Genomic DNA, 21,007 nt, shown 5'->3' with positions numbered 1-21,007 from the left:
ATCTGTCAATGGCCAATTGAGGATCAATTGACAGATCAATTAAAGTAATTAATGGATCTGCCTGTCCTTAAGGTTGGCGGGCAGGCCAGGATCCCCGGCGGGAAGTAGAAAGAACATGAAACCTCATCCACAAGCGGGATGAGGTTTCATGTAAGGTTTTAAAAATTTTAATAAAGTTTTCTTGGAAATTATGAACATGTCCCAACCCATGTGACATTGTCACATCAGGGCACAGGTAAGGGAATTTTTTTTTTCTATTTTTAAACGTGAAAGCGATCTCCCTGAGGCAGCATTTAGCCTCAGGGAGGTGAGTGTGCATTTTCATGCGTATGCGCGAAAGAGCGCACTCTCGATTTTGGGATTCCCCTCCGCCCGCACAGGGAGCGCATAGCGCTTCTGTGCGGACGTCACGCTGGGCAGGCCTTAATTGGCCCGCCCACGTAAAATGGCGCCGCGCCTCCAATCGGGGGCGCTGATCAGAAGCATGCCCGCACATGCCTGCCCATCAACTTCCCTCCGACGGGGGGAAAATTCTGCTCATAGTTGTGATATCTGATGTACACCTAAGTGACGCACACAGGTTAGAGAAAATAAAGAACGTGCATTTATATAACACCTTTCACAACCTCACAACATCTCAAAGCACTTTACTGCCAATTGAGTACTTCTGAAGTACAGTCACTGTCGTAATGTAGAAAACACCACTGTCAATTTTCTCACAGCAAGGTCCCACAAACAGTTACTGAGATAAATGACCAGATCTAAATATTGGCCAGGGCAACAGGGATAACTCCCTTGCTCTTCTATGGGATCTTTCCTGATCAACTGAGAGGGCTATTAATTAAGTGGCCAGTTAAGGCCCTTGTGACACCAATTGTCCCAGAGTTTACATGGCCCGTGAGATTTTCAGGGCGTCACACGAGACAGGCGGGTCGGCCACAATTTCAAAAACCTCATCCACGGGCGGGATAAGAGGGGTGAGAGGGCTCACTAATGCGAGTAGTTTATACTTTAGCTTATACCTTGCTGCTGCTTACTTGTGTGAACAGGACAACTTCATTTCACTTCAGAGCTGCTTTGACAGAAATAAGAGGCTTCAGTTCAGGACTCAGTGTTGTTTTCCAGGCCCCCAGATGATTCATACCACTTGGGGCCTTACATGTATCAGACAACCTTCCCTTACCCTGGGAATGGGGATTGTAGTCTCTGCTGGAGGCACCTCCTCTGAAGAAGAAGAGAGGGCCAGAAGGGAGAGGAGGCCAGGTGTCCCTATCCAGGGGAACGACCTGTGGGAGGAGAGGTGCATGCACAAGGTGCAGGGCCAGCAGGATGTCCAAGGCGGAAGGAACCGCAGAAGATACCACTATCCTGCTGCCAGGGTTTACAGGCGGCGATGCAGCTACCTCAATATGTCCGAGGTACAATGCTGAAGGAGGCTCCACCTCTCAGGGGAGACAGTGACCTCCATCTGTCAGATGATCGGGCCTGAGATCAGCCCTCACCAATGTGCACTGAGATACTAGCCGCTGATCTAATGCCCACCGAGGTGCTGGTGTCTGCGCTGGTGCCTGCTTGGCTGAGAGGGTGTGGTGCAGGTGCATATACGTGGTTGCTGTCCTCTGAGGTCAGCAGTGGGCCTTCAGGCTCCTCACCCGGATGGGCTGCTGGTGATCCTGAAAGGAAGAACAAGGACATGTCATTAGTTGGGGCCATTATACTGTTACTGTGCATGCTTGGGACCCAGATCAGGTGCCCTCATCTTTCCATTATCAATGGGGATTCCGTGTTCAAGGCTGACATCAATATAGAGACAACAGTGGAATGGTCGCTCTTACAGACATTCTGACCTCAGTGCATTGCAATCTTACCTCCCGGTGGCAGCCCAACCTCACCACGGCAGCCTGACCTAGGCGCATGGCACCTCTCCAGCTCCAGAGCCTCCTGCTCATATCAAGTGAGGATTAGTAGGTGGGGCGGTCCCCCGTCAGTCCACAACCTCTCTGCATTATTATGGGATGTCTTTTCCTGAAAGGACAGAGGAGCATTGATTAGTCCACCCTGTACCTGCAGCGCCATTGCAGCCTGGCCAACCCCACCTGAGGAAAACCTCGCAGGGCTCAGCCTATTCGTGACCCTGGAGCCGCAAGTCACTCAGTCCAAGCAGCCAGGCCTCACCCCCTTGCCCAGATGCTGCCTCATTGACATTTGCCACTCACACTCTAAGATCTCCGAGGCCCACGGGGGGATGGGCAGCTTTTACCTGTCCTGCAAAGTGACCCATGCCAACACGGTACTCACCCTTCCCGATCACAAGAGATCGTTGAAGTGCTTCCACCCATGTGCGCCTCACCACACCGTGGCTGCTGACCCTGGATGCCACCTCCTCCCAGGCCCTTTTGGTGAGGTGGGGGGGCCTCCTCCTCCCGCCTCTGGGGACAAGGGTTTCTCTCTGCACTGCCACCCCCTTCAGGAGGGCAGTGAGGCACTCATCAGAGAAGCACGGGGCTGACTGACCCGCCGCCCTGCCCTTCCGCCTGCCATGTCCACCCACAACTCTGTCCATCACGAGGTCAACATTCTTCGCAGGCAGCGTTCCAATGGCTGCCATGGTGGCATTTGAATTGGCCGCCGGGTCGCCATTGGACCCGGTGGACATTGAGCACCTGCCCCTGCCAGCCTCTGCTCACTCATTCCACAGCTGCGTCTTATGCTGGGCGGGTCTTAATTGGCCCACCCGACAAGGGAAAAATTCTGGACTGGGCAGAATATTATGCTCAGAGTGCGGGCGCTCGTCCGACATGCCCAAGCGTAAAATGATGCGGGATGACATCAGGCATGCGTCCTGACATCATCGCGCAGTCTCGCAATATTTCATTCAGCAGGCGCGTGCCGCAGTCAGCCCGCCGATAGCTGAAAGGCCTATTAAGGCCATTAACAGTCTGATTCAATTCAAATTAACGCTGCCCGTCCATCTTTATAGTTGGCGGAAAGGCCAAGCAGCCTTTACATTTTTTAGGAAACCTCACCCACGAGCGGGATGAGGTTTCCTAGAGCAAATAAACATTAAATAAAAACTTTATTTTTGAATTAAAAACATGCCCCAGCTCATGTGACAGAATGAGATGTGTTTTATTAAATTTTTATACTCTTTATTTTTTTTTACACAACGCTACAGCATCCCTGAGGAAGTGAATCAGGGAGGTTGAAGTGCTCTTTCTCGCACATGCACGAACTGTGCGCTCAGCCCCGCTCTCGCTCCCCTGCCCCCCCCATCCGCACAGGCAGCGCTCAGTGCTGCTGCTCACAATGCACACAGGGCGCCCCTTAATTGGCTCGACCGTGTGAAATTGCCTTCCGGGGCCCGATCGCAGGTGGCTGTCGGCTTCCTGACCGCCCCCGCCCGCCCCCACCAGGGGCAAAATCCTACCCAGTGTCTGCCTCAATGGCTCTGAGTCAATCACAATACAAAGGTGGTTTCCTGGCATTGACATATGGGCTCTTTTGAACTGTAAATATGTTCCTACAAGAGACCAACTCTTTCTTTTAGGATTGACTGTCAGATTACCACATTCAAGGCCCGTGAGTCACAAATGAATTTGCCATTGAGTAATCGAATCTGGTTGAGTCATAATTCTCTCTTTCTCTCTCTCTCTATCCCCTCCTCTTTTTCCTACTGTTAGGTTCTGTCAATGTGCATTAAGTAAAGCTCATGTAATCAGATCCAGACAATAGAAAGCAAATATTGGATTAAAATCTTGTGGTACGTGGGATATGGGCATTGCTAGCAAGGCTGGCACATATTGCCCATTCTGAGTTGCCCTAAGAAGGTAGTGAGCCTCCTGTGGTCATTCTACAACCCAGTGGTTCCCTGGGGCACTTTCAGTGATTGAGAACTTGTATTTATGTCGCTCACTGCACTCCCTCAGGACATCCCAAAGGTTTCACAGCCTATGTTGTCATGGAATGGTACATGAGCACAGCTAAGAGTTTAATGATGTTGATTAGGGGGTAAATGTGAGGCAGGCTGGACAGAGCAGCTCCCTCTGTGGTTCAGTGGGGAGCACTCGTCCACTGAATCAGAAGGTTATGTGTTCAAGTCTCACTTCAAAGGTTTAAATACATAGATGATCCAGGGAGGTAGGTTCTCCCTTGTGTTCTACTCAATGTTTATCATTCCAACAACTATAGAAAAGACAGGCAATCGTATTATCATCTCATTTCTGTTTGTGGAAGCTTGCTGTGTGTAAATAGGCCACTGAATTCTCCCCATTACAACAGTGAATATATCAAAAGTATGTAATTGGCTGTAAAACGTTTTGGGACAACCTGAGGTCACAAAGGCACTACATAAATTCTAATCTTTCTTTGTTAAAGGTTTTACTCTAACTCCTACTTGCATTTTAAAATGAATGTAATGATGTGATGTCTCGTCCTCTATGATGTACGCTTTCATACCTTGAGGCAAAAAAACCCCCTGCCTTATGATACTTTGGCCATATGGATCATGTTGTGACTGGTTCTCATTCTGAACCAGCCCATGCAAAGCACTAGTCAGACAGGCTGAGATTACAACTTCTTTTCTGTCATAGAGGGAGAGGCAATCTATGGTTTGCATGCTTATCTATCTCTTCACTGACTCCTTTGAATTTTGCAGCTTTGAACTGTAGTCTTTTACTTGGGAGCCTGGCTTTTATTTTCACAGTTGAGCAGACCCATTACCATCTTCTCAAGAGCAATTAATGTTAGGCAGTTAGAATGAACTCAGTTAAGCATCCATATTGGTTCCATCTGATCAGCTGAAAATTTTCAAGTTATTCAGGCACTCTTGTCCTGAATTCCTGACCACAGCTGTTAGGGTAACAGGTCTATAAATCACTGGGCAGAATTTTTCCCTCATTGGTGGGTGCGTGCCTGACCCGAACGGGAGAAAAATAGTGCACGATGACATTGGGCGAGCGCCCCGATGTCGTTGCGTACTCTTGCGATATTTCGCCCGGCGGGCGCACACGAGAGGCAGCAGCGCATCTGCTTGCAATTAGAAGGCCCATTAAGGCCTTTAATCAATTAATTAAATGGAATTTTTCGCTGCCTGTCCAACGGTTTGGTTGGCAGGCGGGCGAATAGGTCAAGCGCCTTTGCATTTTTTACAAACCCTCACCCAAGGGTGGGATGAGGTTTCGACCAGTGATTAAAAAAAAATAAAATCTTTCGAAACTCATTTTTAACATGTCTCTGCTCGTGTGATAGAGACGAAAGGACATGTTTTCCTTATTTTTCAATTGCTTATTTTTAAAGTTAAAAATCTTCAGCTCCCTGAGGCAGCTCTGTGCCTTCAGGGATCTTTCACTGAGCGCACCCCCACACATGGGCTGACCTCCGCACTCATCTCCCTCTCCCTCCCACCTAGACAGAGCTGAGCATTTCAGTGCGCGATTCATGCTGGATAGCTGTTAATTAGTCAGCCAGCATGAAATCCCGGTCGAGGCCCAATCGTGGGCGGTTATCCCCGGGGCCCACCTGCCACGCCCGCCAGATGGGGTAAAAATCATGCCCCCTGTTTTTTTTCTCTCTCTCATCTAAAAAGAAATGTAGTTGTAGTAGGGAAACAGTATAATCAGAGGGAATGATGCTGTTCTATGCAGCTGACAGCGTGAGTCCTGAAGGTTGTGTTGCCTGCCCAGAGCCAGGGTTGAGGACATCTGCTCGGGGCTGTTGTGGGAGGGAAAGGATCCAGTTGTCGTAGACCACATGGGAACCAGCAACATAGGTACAACTAAGAAGGGTGTTCTGCTGAGGAAGTATGAATAGCTAGGGGCTAAATTAAAAAGCAGAACCTCAAGGATAATAATCTCTGTGGAGAGAATTTTCCCCCATCGGTGGGGGGGGGGTGTGGTTTTGGGGGGGCAGACACGGGCAGGCGCGGACTCAATCGGCGTCCCTGATTGGGTCCACGCTGCCATTTTACGTGGGGGGGCTAATTAAGGCGTTGTGCGCACCCTGTGCGGGTGGGTGGGGGGCTTCCTGAGTCAGGAGTGCACCCTTTCACACACATGCACGCGAACGAGCACAGAAATCTCCCTGAGGCACCTCAGGGTGATAAGTTTCAAGTTTTAAAAATTTTAATAAAAAAAAAGACATGTCCCCTCATGTGACAGTGTCACATGAGCTGGGACCTGTCAATGAACTTCAATGGAAAAATTTATTTAATTTATACACCCTTCATGAAAAATGTGAAGGCTGCCTGGGCTCTTCACCTGTCCGCCAACCTTATGGTCGGATGGGCAGCTTTCTCAATAGGGTTAATGAGTTAATTAATGACCTTAACAGGCCTTTGACAATTTGGCAGGTGCGCAGCTGACTCAGCTGAGCGCCTACTGAACTGAAAATCTAAATGACGCACAGTGATATCAGGACGCACGCCCGACGTCACCCCGCATCATTTTACACCTCAACGAGCGGGCCTCGCCCCTGCTCGCCGAGCAGAAAATTCTCCCCTGTATTAGTACCTGAGCTACAAACAATTTGGCATAGGATAAATAAGAACAGAGAGATCAATGCATGCCTCAAAGATTGGTGTGGGAGAAATGGATAAGGATTCACAGGGCACTGCCATCAGTACTGGGGAAGGAGATAGCTGTTACTTTGGGATATGCTTCACTTGAACCACACTGGGACCAGTGTCCTGAGGGGAGGGTTCAGGTGTGGATAAATTTAGAAAGTTAAAGAGGAAGGACAAGGCAATAGTGCAGGGTAGCAATGCGGGATTTGGTAGCCAGTGTGTGACAGACAGGGACAGTTTCTTAGAACAGTATATTGTGAATCCAACCAAGGGAACAGACTATTTTAGATTAGGTAATATGTAATGAGACAGGATTAATTAACAATCTCATCGTAAAGGATCCTCTGGGAAAGAGTAATCATAACATGAGAGTAAGCTATCAAGAAATATAAAAACAGACAGTCAGAGTTTCTACAAGTAAATACAGAGGAAGAGAATAGCTAAAATAAATGTTAATCCCTTAGAGGATGAGACTGGGGAATTGATAATGGGAAACAGGGAGATGGCAGAAACTGAATGAATTTATTGTATCTATCATTATGGTAGAAGACAATAAAAACATCCCAATAATAGTGGAAAATCAGAGGGATAAAGAGAGGGAGGAATTTAAAACAATCATCACTGGAAAAAAAGTAGTAGGCAAACTTCAGAGATTAAAAACTGGCACGACTCCTGGACCTCATGGCCTGCATCATAAGCTCCTTAAAAAAGTGGCAGCAGAGATATTGGATGCATAATTATCCAGTAGTCTTTACCCTTATCCTCGCGGATAGCAAGTATATTTTAGCTGTTAAATAGGATCTGTTTCTGTGGACCCTGTTTCTCTATCTCACCCAGATTCCCCTTACTCTGTACACTATCGGTCACTGAAAGCCCTTTCTGAACTTGCAGCTCTCTATGATATGTGGCCAATGCCTGGAGCAAATTGCTTCCCCTCCCTTATGTGTTGGAGTGTCTCCAACTCCCACTCCAGCTCAATGCCTCTCGACCAGAGAGATTCGAGATGTAGACATCTAAGGTGTGTTCACTCAGGAGAGCCTCGCTGTCCACAAACTCACACATTCTACAGTGCAGACACAGGATCTCCTCAGCCATATCTTAGTCTAGAATATTTATGTTGTTTATATCCACGTTTTAGTTTGCTTTAGGTTTTTCTTTCCCCTTTTCCTATTCACTAACTTCTACTAGGCACTAAAATACTGTGTAAAAATATCAACTACTTACTATCTTGAGCTTACACAAACAATTAATAAGTATTGGAGGCAAAAAGCAGCATTGAATAAGCTCACAAAATTCCCAATTATTGCACTCTGTTGATGATGTGTTCCTATCTGAGTTGCACCCAAGTTACCAGTGCTGCTCATAGCGATTAGTACCTTATCTTGGCAGCTAACTGCCACTGACAGGCAGTTTCTGTTAATTAACTTGCAGTTTTGTTTTTCAAGTTCTAAGATTCAAAATGTTAAACTAAACTTCAGTTTGAGGTCTACTAACCCATTACTTAACAGGGAGTGCCGCTGGCATCAATTTCCTAACTTTTGCTCCTTGTCTATGATGAGGTGTGTTTACTGCCACTCTGATTCTTGGAGCAGGTCTTGCTGCATATGAACAAGGACTGCTTCAGTATTTGAGAACATTGTGCAATCATCAGCAAACATCCTCACTTCTGACTTTATGATAGAATGTAGGAGCATCCGCAGTATTTTGTTTTTGAAAAAGGATTAACTCTGAGATCTGGGCTTATTCGAAATCTCAGACAGCTGAAGGAGTAGACACTATCTCATACATCAAATATTCCAAAATCATGATGGGACATGATTCTCATTGGCCGAAGGACCAAGAACAAGAGGGCATAGGTTCAAGGTGATTGGCAAAAGAAGCAATAATGACGAGGACATTTTTTTACACACCAGGTGGTTAGGATCATGTTCTCAGGCATCACTGCCTGAGAGCATGGTGGAGGCAGACTTAATTGCTGATTTCGCTGTCTGCCCGCCTTCCTGAAAATTTAAAGGGACCGGGATGACATCGGGGGTTCCTCCCGATGTCATCCCACGTCATTTTCCCGTCGGTAAGCGGGCCCTGCCCCCAAATCGCTGATGGGAAAATCCTGGCCACTGTGTTATTTCTCTACATAACTATGCCCCAAAAAATACTTCATTGGCCAGGATTTTCCGTTCATCAGGCAGGCTCGCCGCTGGGCCCAGGAGCAGCCAGGAAGTGGTCCGCTGCCCGCGATCACCCAGACCACAAATTCACGCTGGCTGGTCAATTAACGGCCAGTCAGTGCGGAGCGCACACTGAAACGCTCAGCGCTGCCAGGGTCGGGGCGGGAGGAAGGTGAGCTTGGAAGCCTGAGCGTGCGCAGGGGAGCATGTGCTGAAAGCTCCCTGAAGGCACAGGGCCTCCTCAGGGAGCTGAAGAATTGGAGAAACAAAAATAAATATTTAAAAGATGACATAAACATGTCCCCACATGTGGCTCAGTCACATGAAGAGGGACATGTTTAAAATGAAGTTGAAATTTTTCTTTTGGTTTTTTGTTTACCGTTGGAAATCTCATCCTGCCTGTGGATGAGGTTTCGTAAAAAATGCAAAGGCCACCAGGCCTATTCACTCACCCACCAATTGAACGATTGAGTGAGCAGTGAAAAATATGAATTAGCTTCTTGTTTAAGGGCTTTAATAGGCCTCTTAATTGTTGGCAGGCGCACTGCCGACTCTCATGAGTATCTGCTGACTGAAAGATCGCGAGAGCGCATGATGATATCGGGATGCTCGCCCAACGTCATCGCGCATCATTTTATGTCCAATCGGGTCGGGTGCACGCCCGCCCGACAAAAGTAAAATCCTGCCCATTGTCTGTAAAATCTTGAGGTCATGAAAGGTGCTATATAAATGCGAGTCTGTATGCCTATTTCTGAGAATATCAATCCAATCCCCCTTTGATGTTTCTAAGTGATCCCATGTTGACGAATGCAGTAGAGGGAAAGGTTCTATTTTCTATTCTGAAACCTACCTTGAGGCTCGTTTCCCAAATAAAGGGATCCCGCTGACTTTCACAAAGCAAAAGATCTTCCTTCTAGTTCCTTCCCCCAGGATTAGTTGTGTCTTAAAAACCTCAGGAGTCCTAATTGACGCCATCCATCTGTGTTATGCCTTAGCCCTGCAGAAGCTTGGATGAGGCCCACATGGGTTTGTGTGATGCACTATGATAAAGATTTTGGTACAGCTGAAATCTGTTCTGCCAGGAATGTATTTCCTTCCAATTCAGCCCTGGATCACAGGGTATTACACAATGGGCCCTTCCCAACGCTTCAATCAAGCGAGTCTTGCTCCCTGTTGAAGCAGTAATGCCTATTTAAACCATCCCCAACAGTGGTAGAAAGTCAGAAAGGCTTTAAGCTCACAATTGGAAGCAATAAAAGCACTGAGGCAGAAAAAAAAATTCCAGCCCTTACAATTGGCGGATATCTCCCAACCAAAATCACTAAAAATCCAGATTATCTGGTCACTATCTCATTGTTATTTGTGGGAGCTTTCGGTGCACAAATTGACTATCACATTTCCTAAATTACAACAGTGATAGCACTTGAAAAGTATTCGATTAGCTGTAAAATCCTGGGGACTTTAAAGGTACTATACAATACAAAGATGTCTTTTTACTTTCAGGCCAGCAAACTCCCAACTCCAAACTCATGTCTGGAAATGAAAATAGTCAATCGGAATAAAATTTTTATTAAAGATTTGGCTGGTGATAAAAACTTGCACAATATATACAGTAAACATTTCTCCTTAACAGCAGCAAGGCTATTTAGACACAAAGGCCAGTTGATCTGAAATCAACAGGAGGTTCACTGGATAGTGGGCTGTTTTGCAGCATAATGTGCCCAAAGGAAAACAGGCCCAATATGAACCCACCTGGTGAACCCACCTAACTGGTGTGGTTCCTCCTGATAGTATAATTGCAATCTACAGCACACAAAGCCAGTGAAAGCATGCACAGAGAATTACATTTGCCTTTCAAAAGTGAATGCTAAAGTACACAGGTACACTTGGGAGCAGCGTACATTGAAGGGTCATCTCGACCTCAAAGGTTAACTCTGTTTCTCTCCACAGATGCTCCCTGACCGGCTGAGTATTTCCAGCATTTTTTGTTGTTATTTCATATTTCCAGCATCCGCAGTATTTTGCATTTGTCACATTGGAGGAGGCCTGGCTCGCAAGGTACAGCTATAGAATACTTCAATCAGATTGAGCCGGAGGGATGCTCAGGGTTTTTTAAACAACCCTCCCTCCGCTCTCCACTTCTACCCCCTGAAATTCTGATCTATTTTTCATTGCTCCATTTGGGCACTCAATAGAAAGGCAGAAACAACTGGTGTTTTTTTTCCAGTGCTATAGCAGATTGCCCAAATTCAATCAGTGTAAACCAATTAGTTGGGTTTGTGTTTATAAGATTTTACTCCTGGCCAAGGTGGCCATTAACAGGTTCAGGCCGCGGGCAATCATCCACCCCGACTGTCTGTCCCTCTTTCGCAGCTATGTTCATGGCTGAATGTCCCTGGAGAGGTAGCACGGGGTGTCCGCTGCTATGCTTGAGGCCTTCCATGACCGGGGAGCACCGCGGGGGCTGGAGTGTATCATTAGCCCCCAAAACAACATGTGAGGTTCCTTTAAAATTCTGTTTTCATTACAGCCCCCTTTAAGGGGCTACCAACTTGTCTAATTGGCTTTTGAAAAAATTGGTTAATATGTTAAATTGGTACTCAAAAGAGTATAAGTGTTCACTGGGATATTGCAGTGAATCATAGTGAATCAAAGTTATCAATAGATAAACGGTACTTTACTGGGGCTTGAGCTTAGTGAATTGTGCTTTGGTCTGACAACACTATTTCTCACATTTTCTTTATTTGAATTGTTAGATTCCTGGAGTATTGATCGTTCCGCTTGTCAAATTTTTATTTGAAAACTGGATATTACGAAGTAGCTTTTTCATTCTGGCAAATTTTCATCCAAACAACTCTTAAAAAAACAATTCTGACTTACAGCACAGCTCAGAAGTTTAGTTAAATTAATGCATTAGAAGGAACACAAATGTACACTGTCAGTCTCCATCAGTCAACTCTGTTCAAGGAGGTTTGAAAATCCCAAATTGTGTCTATCTACTGTCAGATTGTGCATCTGCATGTGTGTGTGTGCATTGATATGTGGATGTGTGTGTCTGATATGCGAGTGTGTGTCTGCATGTGTGTGCCATGTGAGTTTTGTTTTGTATGGATGTGTCTGCTGTATGCTTTTGCTGCAGTGTGTGTGTGTTTGCTGTATGTATGTGTGTGTTTATGTGTGCCTGCTGTATGTTTTTGTCTGTGGTGTGCGTGTGTGTCTGCTGCATGTATGTGTATGCGTGTGTCTGCTCTATGTATGTGTGTGTCTGCTTTATATATGTGTGCGTGCGTGTATTTGTCTGCTATATGCATGTCTGCTCTATGTGCGACTGTTGTATGCATGTGTGCGTGTGTGCCTGCTGTCTGTATGTATGTGTGTGCATGTATGTGTCTGCTGTGTGTTTACGTCAACTAGAGTGTTGATTTCTGATCCATGAACCTCTGCAACCTTAGGAGTGAGTGACAGTAAATGGTAGGTGAGATAATACACCTTGAAAATCCTGTGCTACAGGTGAAAGTACTGCTGTTTGACAGACCCGGCCAATCTTGAAGTCGATAGTTTAAACTTGACTGCCCGTTCTTCTCACATGCCCATGATGTGTCTATCATGCAGCCAATAATATAATGGAAAACTCCTAACAGCTCACTGCCACAGGTTGACAAACAAGAACTGTTAACTAACAGGTGAGCAATTCACTGACTGAGAGCCAACTGTACAGTTTGATGAACAGGAGAAAAGTTGACTGAGAACTGGACCTGCAGTGATCTGTGTTATGTGTCACCATGTTTAATTGGAGTGGTCAGGATGAGGAACTGTTGGTAAATACCAAAACCTGCCAGCTCAACCATCCATTCCTGGAATCCACGAACAGGCACTGTCACGATCAGTTGAGTATGAACTTGTGGGAATGAGAATTTCCTATTTGCGGGTCAGAATAGTCACATAGCTTCATCTATATAAGAATGTAACACTGGAAAATGCTCCATTCATGACCTCACCAAGTCATAATGCAGGTTATCATCTTTCACATGGATCTGATCCACAAATGTAATGAGAGTTTCCTCTGGTCTCTCATTCTCATCCAGTTTCTCTTCTCCTTCTGCTGGATGCTTCAATTGCTCTACAGTTGTCACTTGGCAAGTTATTTCTTCTTCTGCTTTGTATATCAGGCTTCCCTTGGGTTGTTTGTTCCACATCTGTGAAAAAAAATAGACTCAGTCTCGGTCCTTTCTCATTTCATTGTGAGTGTTATGTCATTCAGTCTGACCTTTTATAACCCCACATGACATTATTTTGTGAATGAAAACAATAGCAGAAGGTAGCCCCAACAAATCCAAGCTTCAAAAGAAAAGCTTGCATTTATATAGAGCCTTTCAAAATCAAAGGCTTGAGTGTTTTTGAAATGTTGTAATGTAGGGATGTGGCAGCTAATCTGTGCACAACAAGCTCCCATAAAAAGCAATAGGATAATGTCCAGAACATTTGTTTTAGTAGCATTAACTAAGAGTTCAATGTTGGCAGGGAGCCCAGGAGACATCTTACGGGCCAGAATTTTACATCCCGTGGGTGGGATGACGTCGTGTGAGATGACATCGGGCGAGTGTCCCGACATCACTGCGCACTCGTGCGATATTTCGCTCTGCGGGCGCGTGCAAAAGTCGGAAGAGCTCCCGTCCAACCTTACAGTTGGCGGAAGGGCCAATCAGCCAGGCAGCCTTTACATTTCTGATGAAACCTCATCCAAGGGCGGGATGAAATCTCCTTTAGGATTTAAAATAAAAATATCTGTCGACCTTTGTTTTATGAGCTATGCTTTTCAGTGCTTGATTGTGCTGCATGGACACTTTTTGCAGCATTTTTGTGCTTTCTTTTATTATTTGGAGGTCTGCAGCTCCCTGAGGCAGCTGTCTGCCTTCAGGGAGCTCAGTGGAAGTGCTCACCAGCACCCGCAGTGACGTCGGCACCTGCCCTCTTCCAGCCTCCACCAGCAGTGCTGAGCCTTTCTCTGGGTACCACAAGAGCCACTCAGCTCCTGACCTCATCACAGCCTTAGTCCAAACATGGAAAAAAGGGCTGAACACAAGAGGTGAGGTGAGAGTGACTGCCCATTAATTGGTCAGCCAGTGTGAAATCGCGGTCAGAGGCCAATCACTGTTAGCGGACGGTTTCCTGTCTGCTCCCGAGCCCACCGATAGCACATGCCTGACGAGCGCAAAATTCAGGCCAGTCTTTGCACAGCCCATTTTATATGACAGGGCAGGCAGAGCTTCAGGTTAATGTCTCATATGAAAGATAGCACCTTCAACAGTGCAGCACCCTCTTAGAACTGCACTGGGGTATCAGTCTGGACTATGCCTTCAAGTCTCTGTAGTGGGATTTGAACCCACGATCTTCAAATTCAAAGGGCTAAGTATTACCCACTTCAGCCATTACTGACACTTCTTCTTTAAAAGAAGGGGTCATAGACAGTTCTATCAAGCAGCACTTACTCAGCAATAATCTGCTCGCTGACACTCAGTTTAGGTTCCGCCAGGGCCACTCAGCTGCTGACCTCATCGCAGCCTTAGTCCAAACATGGTAAAAGAGCTGAATCCCAGAGGTGATGTGAGAGTGACTGCCCTTGACATCAAGGCCGCATTGACCGAGTGTGGCATTAAGGAGCCCTAGCAAAACTGGAGTCAATAGAATCAGGGCGAAATTCTCCTCTGGTTGGGGTCATTTCTAGCACAAAGGAAGATGGTTGTGGTTGTTGGAGGTCAATCATATCAGTTCCAGGACATCACTGCAGGAGTTCCTCAGGGTCGTGTTCTAGGCCCAACCATCTTCAGCTGCTTCATCAATGACCTTCCCTCCATCATAAGGTCAGAAGTGGGGATGTTCACTGATGATTGCACAACGTTCAGCACCATTCACGACTCCTCAGATACTGAAGCAGTCCATGTCCAAATGCAGCAAGACCTGGACAATATCCAGGCTTATGCTGACAAGTGGCAAGTAACATTCGCACCACACGAGTGCCAGGCAATGACCACCTCCAACAAGAGAGAATTTAAGCATCACCCCTTGACATTCAATGACATTATCATTGCTGAATGCCCACTATCAACATCCTGGGTGTTACCATTGACCAGAAACTGAACTGGACTAGCCATATAAATACTGTGGCTACAAGAGCAGGTCACAGGTTAGGAATCCTGCAGTAAGTAGCTCACCTCCTGACTGCCCAAAGCCTGTCCACCATCTACAAGGCACAAATCAGGAGTGTGATGGAATACTCCCCATTTGCCTGGATTGTGCAGCTCCAAAAACACTCAAGAAGCTCAACATCATCCAGGACAAAGCAGCCCGCTTGATTGGCACCCTGTCCATAAACATTCACTCCATCCACCATTAACACACAGTAGCAGCAGTGTGTACCACCTACAAGATGCACTGCAGCAGCTCACCAAGGCTCCTTCGACAGCACCTTCCAAGCCCACAACCTAGAAGGACAAGGGCAGCAGATGCACGTGGACACCAACACCGGCAAGTGCCCCTCCAAGCCACACACCATCCATTCCTTCACTGTCACTGGGTCAAAATCCTGGAATTCCCTTCCTTACAGCACTGTGAGTGTACCTACACCACATGGACTTTAGCAGTTTAAGAAGACAGCTCACCACCACCTTCTCAAGGGCAGTTACGGATGGGCAATGGATGCTGGTCTAGCCAGCGACACCCACATGTCATGAAAGAATTAAAAAATACATATTGAGAGACAATTTAGTTGATGCTCTTGTTGAGTTCAATCCATTTCTTCTTTTATTACTGACTGACAGCTGCACTCCACTGTTGCTTAAATAATAAACGCAAAATATAAATCAAGTTTATTGCTGCCAGTGAGCTGAGAGGCCCACCTCAGACAGTGAGTCATGTTGAAGAGCAAACATGGAAACCAGTCAAGGCCAGAATGGGACCTTCACCCCTTCCTAACTCTGTAACCTCCTCCAGTCCTACCTCCCTCAGAGATCTGTGCACTCCTCCAATTCTAGTGTCTTGTGCACTGCTACATTCCTATCCCAAGGCACTGATAAGGCACTGAAAGCAACGTATGTTGAACCTACCGAATAGTCTCCAGTCGAGTCTCCAAACATGCCTTTAAAAAGCTTCCCCGGATCAGGGATCGGTGGAAGGATCAATATCTGAAGCCTTAAAAGAGAAAAGTCAATTACCTGATTGGAAAGAGAGACATTCACCAAACAAATAAAGTCTCACACACATCAAAATACTTCAATAATACAAAACAGCACAGCATGTGGTTAGTCAAGCTATCCAAAGTAATTTATTCCGGTTATTTTATCAGTAACAACACAGAACAATAGAAATTACAGAATGTGACAGAGGAACATGTGGACAGGAAGAGGCCATTCAGCCTCTTGTTCCGATGATTAAATCATAGCTACTCTAAACTCAGACCTGCTGCTACCTTCTCCAATCTCAGCCCTGCCTCTATCAACACTGATCTCAGTTCTGCCACTATCTGATTTTCTCTCAGCCCTGCCACTATCTGCTCTAATCTCAGCCCTGCCGCTATCTGCTCTAATCTCAGCCCTGCCACTATCTGCTCTAATCTCAGCCCTGCCGCTATCTGCTCTAATCTCAGTTCTGCCACTATCTGATCTAATCTCAGCCCTGCCGCTATCCGCTCTAATCACAGCCCTGCCGCTATCTGCTCTAATCTCAGCCCTGCCGCTATCTGCTCTAATCTCAGCCCTGCCGCTATCTGCTCTAATCTCAGCCCTGCTGCTATCTGCTCTAATCTCAGTTCTGCCACTGTCTGCTCTAATCTCAGTTCTGCCGCTATCTGCTCTAATCTCAGCCCTGCCACTATCTGCTCTAATCTCAGTTCTGCCACTATCTGCTCTAATCTCAGCCCTGCCACTATCTGCTCTAATCTCAGCCCTGCCACTATCTGCTCTAATCTCAGTTCTGCCACTGTCTGATCTAATTTCAGCCCTGCCGCTATCTGCTCTAATCTCAGTTCTGCCGCTATCTGCTCTAATCTCAGCCCTGCCGCTATTTGCTCTAATCTCAGCCCTGCCGCTATCTGCTCTAATCTCAGCCCTGCCGCTATCTGCTCTAATCTCAGCCCTGCCGCTATCTGCTCTAATCTCAGCCCTGCCGCTATCTGCTCTAATCTCAGCCCTGCCGCTATCCGCTCTAAACTCAGCCCTGCCGCTATCTGCTCTAATCTCAGTTCTGCCGCTACCTGCTCTAATCTCAGCCCTGCCGCTATCTGCTCTAATCTCAGCCCTGCCGCTATCTGCTCTAATCTCAGTTATGCCGCTATCTGCTCTAATCTCAGTTCTGCCGCTATCTGCTCTAATCTCAGCCCTGCCGCTATCTGCTCTAATCTCAGCCCTGCCGCTATCTGCTCTAATCTCAGCCCTGCCGCTATCTGATCTAATCTCAGCCCTGCCGCTATCTGATCTAATCTCAGTTCTGCCACTGTCTGATCTAATTTCAGCCCTGCCGCTATCTGCTCTAATCTCAGTTCTGACGCTATCTGCTCTAATCTCAGTTCTGCCGCTATCTGCTCTAATCTCAGCCCTGCCGCTATCTGATCTAATCTCAGCCCTGCCGCTATCTGATCTAATCTCAGTTCTGCCACTGTCTGATCTAATTTCAGCCCTGCCGCTATCTGCTCTAATCTCAGCCCTGCCACTATCAGCTCTAATCTCAGCTCTGCCACTGTCTGTTCTAATCTCAGCCCTGCCAATATCTGCTCTAATCTCAGTTCTGCCGCTATCTGCTCTAATCTCAGCCCTGCCGCTATCTGCTCTAATCTCAGCCCTGCCAATATCTGATCTAATCTCAGCCCTGCCGCTATCTGATCTAATCTCAGCCCTGCCACTATCTGATCTAATCTTGGTTCTGCCGCTATCTGATCTAATCTCAGTTCTGCCACTATTTGCTCTAATCTCAGCCCTGCCGCTGTCTGCTCTAATCTCAGCCCTGCCGCTATCTGCTCTAATCTCAGCCCTGCCGCTATCTGCTCTAATCTCAGCCCTGCCGCTATGTGATCTAATCTCAGCCCTGCCAATATCTGATCTAATCTCAGCCCTGCTGCTATCCGCTCTAATCTCAGTTCTGCCACTGTCTGATCTAATCTCAGCCCTGCCGCTATCTGCTCTAATCTCAGTTCTGCCACTATCTGCTCTAATCTCAGCCCTGCAACTATCTGCTCTAATCTCAGCCCTGCCACTATCTGCTCTAATCTCAGTTCTGCCACTATCTGCTCTAATCTCAGTTCTGCCACTGTCTGATCTAATTTCAGCCCTGCCGCTATCTGCTCTAATCTCAGTTCTGCCACTATCTGCTCTAATCTCAGCCCTGCCGCTATTTGCTCTAATCTCAGCCCTGCCGCTATCTGCTCTAATCTCAGCCCTGCCGCTATCTGCTCTAATCTCAGCCCTGCCGCTATCTGCTCTAATCTCAGCCCTGCCGCTATCCGCTCTAATCTCAGCCCTGCCGCTATCTGCTCTAATCTCAGTTCTGCCGCTACCTGCTCTAATCTCAGCCCTGCCGCTATCTGCTCTAATCTCAGCCCTGCCGCTATCTGCTCTAATCTCAGCCCTGCCGCTATCTGCTCTAATCTCAGTTATGCCGCTATCTGCTCTAATCTCAGCCCTGCCGCTATCTGCTCTAATCTCAGCCCTGCCGCTATCTGCTCTAATCTCAGCCCTGCCGCTATCTGATCTAATCTCAGCCCTGCCGCTATCTGATCTAATCTCAGTTCTGCCACTGTCTGATCTAATTTCAGCCCTGCCGCTATCTGCTCTAATCTCAGTTCTGACGCTATCTGCTCTAATCTCAGTTCTGCCGCTATCTGCTCTAATCTCAGCCCTGCCGCTATCTGATCTAATCTCAGCCCTGCCGCTATCTGATCTAATCTCAGTTCTGCCACTGTCTGATCTAATTTCAGCCTTGCCGCTATCTGCTCTAATCTCAGCCCTGCCACTATCAACTCTAATCTCAGTTCTGCCACTGTCTGATCTAATCTCAGCCCTGCCAATATCTGCTCTAATCTCGGTTCTGCCGCTATCTGCTCTAATCTCAGCCCTGCCGCTATCTGCTCTAATCTCAGCCCTGCCACTATCTGATCTAATCTCAGCCCTGCCAATATCTGATCTAATCTCAGCCCTGCCACTATCTGATCTAATCTTGGTTCTGCCGCTATCTGATCTAATCTCAGTTCTGCCACTATTTGCTCTAATCTCAGCCCTGCCGCTATCTGCTCTAATCTCAGCCCTGCCGCTATCTGCTCTAATCTCAGCCCTGCCACTGTCTGCTCTAATCTCAGCCCTGCCGCTATCTGCTCTAATCTCAGCCCTGCCGCTATGTGATCTAATCTCAGCCCTGCCAATATCTGATCTAATCTCAGCCCTGCTGCTATCCGCTCTAATCTCAGTTCTGCCACTGTCTGATCTAATCTCAGCCCTGCCGCTATCTGCTCTAATCTCAGTTCTGCCGCTATCTGATCTAATCTCAGCCCTGCCGCTATTTGCTCTAATCTCAGTTCTGCCACTGTCTGATCTAATCTCAGCCCTGCCGCTATCTGCTCTAATCTCAGTTCTGCCACTATCTGCTCTAATCTCAGTTCTGCCACTGTCTGATCTAATCTCAGCCCTGCCGCTATCTGCTCTAATCTCAGTTCTGCCACTGTCTGCTCTAATCTCAGTTCTGCCGCTATCTGATCTAATCTCAGCCCTGCCGCTATCTGCTCTAATCTCAGTTCTGCCGCTATCTGATCTAATCTCAGTTCTGCCGCTATCTGATCTAATCTCAGTTCTGCAGCTATCTGATCTAATCTCAGTTCTGCCGCTATCTGATCTAATCTCAGTTCTGCCGCTATCTGATCTAATCTCAGTTCTGCCGCTATCTGATCTGCTCTAATATCAACCCTGGCCCTATGTCCTCTTGTATTTGCACTTTCCAAATTCCCACCCAATACTCTATAACGCTTCATATCAGAGATGCCATTAGCTTGTTTTAAATGCCCCTATGACATGCTTGCTCCAATCAAGAGGCCCCACACAGTGATTTTAAAGGCCTAGGCACAGCTGAGTTTTTTCCTCTGCACTTGGAGGCATTTTGCTGTTCTTGCCAAACAGACTAATATTTTACCATAGAAGTTAAGAGATTTTTATAAACCAGAACTGGAAGCTCTTACTGTTTCAAGTAAGTGAGGAGTGTGATTGCAGCTGCTGCCACCAGGATTGGAATAATGATAAGCAAAGCAATTTTCCAATTCCAGCCTCGCCCAGTGTCTTCCCCTGTGAAGAATATCATCGTTTAATTTATGGAAAAACAAATATATATTACTGTCTTCAAAACTGCATGATTCACTCCATTAAATATTTCAGTAATAAATCTTTATTCCACAGTAAAGCAAGGTCTGTAAGTTCGATTGTGGCACTCCTATTTTTCGGGCACGAAATGGGCATCCAAGCTTACAATATGGCGGGCAGGAATTCCCAAGCGCATTTCTGGTTGGAAGTGCACCACTCGCCATATTGCACTGTACTTCTCCCTCGGAGTCAGGACTATTTAAAGCAATGGAAAATGTATTTAAATAAGGGCCCTGTGCCACATGGAGGACCCTTTTTTGATTTTGGTCTTCTCCAGTGCCTGATTCACCATGTGGTGAGTTAATTCAGTGTCTCATAGCTTTATCAGGTAGGATGCACCTTTCCTCTGTGTTATTTAAAGGAATTGTGCAACACTTACAGGTTTGTCACGCTGATCAGCTATAACTTTGGAAAGCTCCGTTTGTCTACTGAGGAGATTTTACTAGTGCAGAACTGTTTGTGTCTGCCATTAACAGCATTGTATTGTAGTCATGCGTGGTCTGGTGGGTCTGCCTTTTCTCCTGGAGGAGGAGGGAGGGCAGCAATGAAGACAGGAGAGAGGAAGCAGCTAGGGGAACCGGAAGGAGGGCACCATCCAGGTGGCCCATATGCTCTGAAGGTCTTCAGGTAGTCTCTTCTCCAACAGGAACTTCACTGAGGAGTAATGTCTTGGGCACCTTCCCTTCAACAAGGAGGCTGTCACTAAGCTCTGTCACTTGCTGCAGTCACAATAGGGCATGGACAGCACTCATTGTGGCTTTCAATGTAACTGTGAGCCTTAACCTTCATGCTAGAGGCTCCTTCCAGGCTGCTGCAGGCAGCATCAGCAACATCTCTCAGTTTGCAGTCCAGCACAGTTTCAGGGAGGTCACCAAGTCTCTCTATACCAG

The 21,007-nt window shown here is 46.8% G+C and overlaps 1 protein-coding gene and 1 long non-coding RNA gene across 2 annotated transcripts in view; both read right to left on the bottom strand.

Moving 5' to 3' along the window:
* Window positions 1-581: 581 nt before the first annotated feature.
* LOC144683681 (uncharacterized) lies at window positions 582-2,025 on the bottom strand. Its single transcript, XR_013577314.1, has 2 exons — window positions 1,869-2,025; window positions 582-1,673 (listed from the first exon to the last, which is right to left on the bottom strand). It is a non-coding gene; the product is annotated as an uncharacterized LOC144683681 (long non-coding RNA).
* Window positions 2,026-10,280: 8,255 nt separating this feature from the next.
* LOC144683677 (interleukin-13 receptor subunit alpha-1-like) overlaps window positions 10,281-21,007 on the bottom strand; it is a 50,208-nt gene continuing 39,481 nt past the window's right edge. Inside the window, exons 8-10 of the mRNA XM_078546936.1 lie at window positions 19,940-20,042; window positions 15,831-15,915; window positions 10,281-12,923 (exon numbers count right to left, since the gene is read on the bottom strand). Coding sequence (XP_078403062.1) covers window positions 12,714-12,923; window positions 15,831-15,915; window positions 19,940-20,042 — 398 coding nt within the window. The 3' untranslated portion in view covers window positions 10,281-12,713. The remainder of the gene's footprint in view (window positions 12,924-15,830; window positions 15,916-19,939; window positions 20,043-21,007) is intronic.

The sequence above is a fragment of the Cetorhinus maximus genome, chromosome 8, assembly GCF_964194155.1.
Source record: "Cetorhinus maximus chromosome 8, sCetMax3.hap1.1, whole genome shotgun sequence".
NCBI lineage: Eukaryota > Metazoa > Chordata > Chondrichthyes > Lamniformes > Cetorhinidae > Cetorhinus > Cetorhinus maximus.
This window is presented reverse-complemented; position numbering and strand designations above follow the sequence as displayed.